The 3,537-nt window shown below is 44.1% G+C and overlaps 1 protein-coding gene across 1 annotated transcript in view; it reads left to right on the top strand.

Moving 5' to 3' along the window:
• Positions 1 to 1,173, top strand: part of srgap3 (SLIT-ROBO Rho GTPase activating protein 3) — an 89,597-nt gene extending 88,424 nt beyond the window's left edge. The window contains exon 21 of the mRNA XM_037679867.1: positions 677 to 1,173. Coding sequence (XP_037535795.1) covers positions 677 to 1,123 — 447 coding nt within the window. The 3' untranslated portion in view covers positions 1,124 to 1,173. The remainder of the gene's footprint in view (positions 1 to 676) is intronic.
• Positions 1,174 to 3,537: the final 2,364 nt, after the last annotated feature.

The raw sequence follows: 3,537 nt of genomic DNA on the forward strand, positions 1-3,537 counted from the left end.
ATATATATATATATATATATATATATACAGTAAAGGCATTTTAAACCCTTTCCACACTATTACAATATTCTAAACAGTTTTTAAACTCTAAACGTTCTAAATGAGCACAGAATGTCATGATTTCCCTCTCTCTGCCTCCGCTGCACTCAGCCACCTGCAAGCTTTAATTGTAGCACTTGACCACGCCCACTTTGCTCTGCATGTAGAGCAGCTGATCAGCTGCAGCAAGAAGCTTATCCTGCAGTATGGGCTGCACAAAAGTGCAGGAGGTGCTAAATAATTAAAAATAATTCATTTTAAATAAATATTCCATGCCGATCATGCAGCTCATCCATCAATCAGCCATGTGTCATGTCCAATCTTATTTTGAAAAACCGCTATAGAGCGAGTCTGCGAAAAATGAAACGCGAATTAGGGAGGGACTACTGTGTGTCTAATACTAAAATAAATGACTACTTACTACTTGTACTACTATCCCTACTTCACGGTTTTTCACTTATCACGGGGTGTCAGGGTACAGATCCCCCACGATAAACGAGGGACTACTGTACTAATTTATCAAATGACTGACAGCATGTAATGCCTGTTTTGGTGTCTTTTGTTTCTTTAACGTCAGGGGTAGAAAAAAACACAAACACGCCAGCAAATATAATGAACGCATGTGTCTTCCCTTCAGGATATAGAGAAGACTATGACGACTGCTCTCCATGAGCTGCGTGAGCTGGAGCGACAAAACACCGTCAAACAGGCTCCCGACGTGGTTCTGGACACTCTGGAGCCGATGAAGAACCCCATTACCTCGGAGCCCGGCAGTCCTCTTCACACCATCGTGATCCGTGACCCGGATGCAGCGATGCGCCGCAGCAGCAGCTCCACCTCAGAGATGATGACCACCTTCAAACCTGCTCTCTCTGCACGGATGGTGGGGGCTCAGCTGCGCCCCCCTTCCATGAGGCCGCTGCGCCCCTCTCCCACGCAGCACCGCTCGAGCAGCTCCAGCTCGTCGGGGGTCGGCAGCCCCGCTGTAACTCCCACTGAAAAGATGTTTCCGGGTAACAACGCGGCTTCGGGCTCTAACTTGAACATTTCTGGTGATGGCGGGGAGACGTCTGGGAGCATGTAGCCACGAGAAGGCTCTGATGTTCTGATGAAGACAAGCAGCTGAACAGGTTCCTGATCGGGGCTGTCCATGCTACCACGACGACAGAGCAGCGCTCAAGCTGTGAAAGTGTTGTAAAACTTTGAAACTTGACTAAATGTGTACTTGTATTTCAGTTATACCTCAGCTTGAACAGAAATTTATGGCCATGTTCTTCTGACAGAGATGCGTCAAATTACAGTGAAGCAATACTTGTGAAAAATCTGGTTCCTGCTGACGGTACCGACTCCAGCTGGAGCCACTTCATCTGAACTGGTGTCGGCATTCAGGCTAAAACATCACCTCTGATCACCGTTTAGTGCACGGGCCTTACTGCTGTAAATACAAACCTACTTGAAGCCACCATGTATTTTTATTTTTATTTTCAATCATGTTCAGCAATGTAACAAACCCAGTGTTGCTGCATGAAGGGATGAGAAAAAATAGAGGGAAATGTAAAAAAGATGACCAAAATTTTAAATATTTCCAAATATTTAAATAAATTTTAAAAAGCCTTGCCAGTGAGAGCTAAATTTAAAAATTGGCATGTGTGGCAGCGCTGCAGTGGATGAAGCATCTTGGCATGAAGAGAATGATCAGCTGATCAGTGATACAAAAATCATCCGTGACCATCGTGCATGGGTGGACAGCGAGCGGACCTATCGCTCCTGTTTCTATATTCTCACGCGCTGTAAATGAAACGCAGAAGTCTTAACTCGCCAACAAATACAGGAATCAGGTCGCAAACTTGTACATAAAACACAGCTAGCCATTTGTGGTCACCGTGTACAGGTTAATGCAGAGGAAGGCGAAGGATTGGTCCGAGTTGCACGTGTAAAAAACATAATCTGCCTTTTTATCGTTAACAGTAAATTCAAATCATTACGACTGTAAAACTTGCCAAGTACTTAGAATGCATTTGGAAAATAACGCTGTAGGAAAAAAAAAAAGGCTGAATAAATGTGCTTTTTCATGTTTCTGAAAGTCTCCAGTTTTACAGCTCGTTAAAATCTGATTTGGGTGATTGTTTTTATTTTAAGCCCAGATGCAATAGTGCCCCCTTTAAGGTTCTCCTTCAAAAATAAAATCCTGTTCTAATCCAGATTATGACACTTTAGTGTGAGCTTAACTTGTGACAGACTGTTCAGATCAGATTGATCTCCTTGCATATCGCTGGTCGTGCTCAGTGTCCACTCCATGGCTGGGTGAAGACGACATGATAATTAAGTGTTTGCATCTGCTGTACCTCTGGTCCTCTGATGGTTTTAGTCCAGAGCGTCTGCTCACTTCTGCATGTGTGAATCAAATAATGTCAGAGGTGCTGGTCACAGGGTTGCCAGATAAGCAATGATGAACTATTGTACTGTTGCTTTAAAATTATAATATTTTGACCCAAACTGTCACATGTGCTGTGTTGTAAAATGAGTCATGCATTGTGTTTGATGAACATGTGCACAGAATAGAGAAAAGGAGGAGGGGAAAACATGTGATTATGTAAATCTGGCAACCCTGGACTGCCAGATGTGGTGCCTTGCTTGGGTGAAATGCACCAATTTGTTCAACTTTGAACTAAAATCTCTCCTGAAGTTTTACGGGTTTGAGACTATTGTGTTAATCTAAATGCAGCAGTTCCTGCTTCACTTAAAAGGTGGAAAACAAATTGAAGTTAAGTCACAAGTTTACAGTAGATCTTTTGAAGAAGGGCTCCATGAAAAAAATGAAAGACAATTAGTATCTTACCTGTTGTAGAAAGCTCTTTGAGTGGCTTCAGTTTGGAGAATATATTACTAGTCTTCATGCAAACACTATTTTATAAATGCATGTGCCAAAAGCAGCAGCAGCAAGCTGTGGCACTTCCAGTACAGCCAGTTCCTCCCCGCAGGAATACAGTAGTCCATCGTTTATCGCGGTGGATCCGTACCCTGAAGCCCCGCAAGAAGTGAAAAACCGCGAAGTAGGGATAGTAGTACAAGTAATAGTTTATTTTAGAATTTTTATGTACATATATATATATATGGGTAGCACGGTGGCACAACTGGTAGAGCTGCTGCCTCTCAGCGAACAGGTCCCTGGTTCAAACCCCGGTCCAGGTGCCTTCTGGGTGGAGTTTGCATGTTCTCTCCGTGCATGCGTGGGTTTTCTCCGGGTACTCCGGTTTCCTCCCACAGACCAAAAACATGCATGTTAGGCTGATTGGTAACTCTAAATTGTCCCTAGGTGTGAGTGAGAGAGTGAATGGTTGTTTGTCTCGTTTGTCTCTATGTGGCCCTGTGATGGACTTGCGACCTGTCCAGGGTGTACCCCGCCCCTCGCACAGTGATTGCTGGACATGGGCACCAGCGACCCCCGTGACCCAAAATGGAATAAGCGGGTAAAGAAAATGGATGGATGGATGGATG

This window comes from Nematolebias whitei, chromosome 7, assembly GCF_014905685.2.
Source record: "Nematolebias whitei isolate Nwh7 chromosome 7, NemWhi1, whole genome shotgun sequence".
Classification (NCBI taxonomy): domain Eukaryota; kingdom Metazoa; phylum Chordata; class Actinopteri; order Cyprinodontiformes; family Rivulidae; genus Nematolebias; species Nematolebias whitei.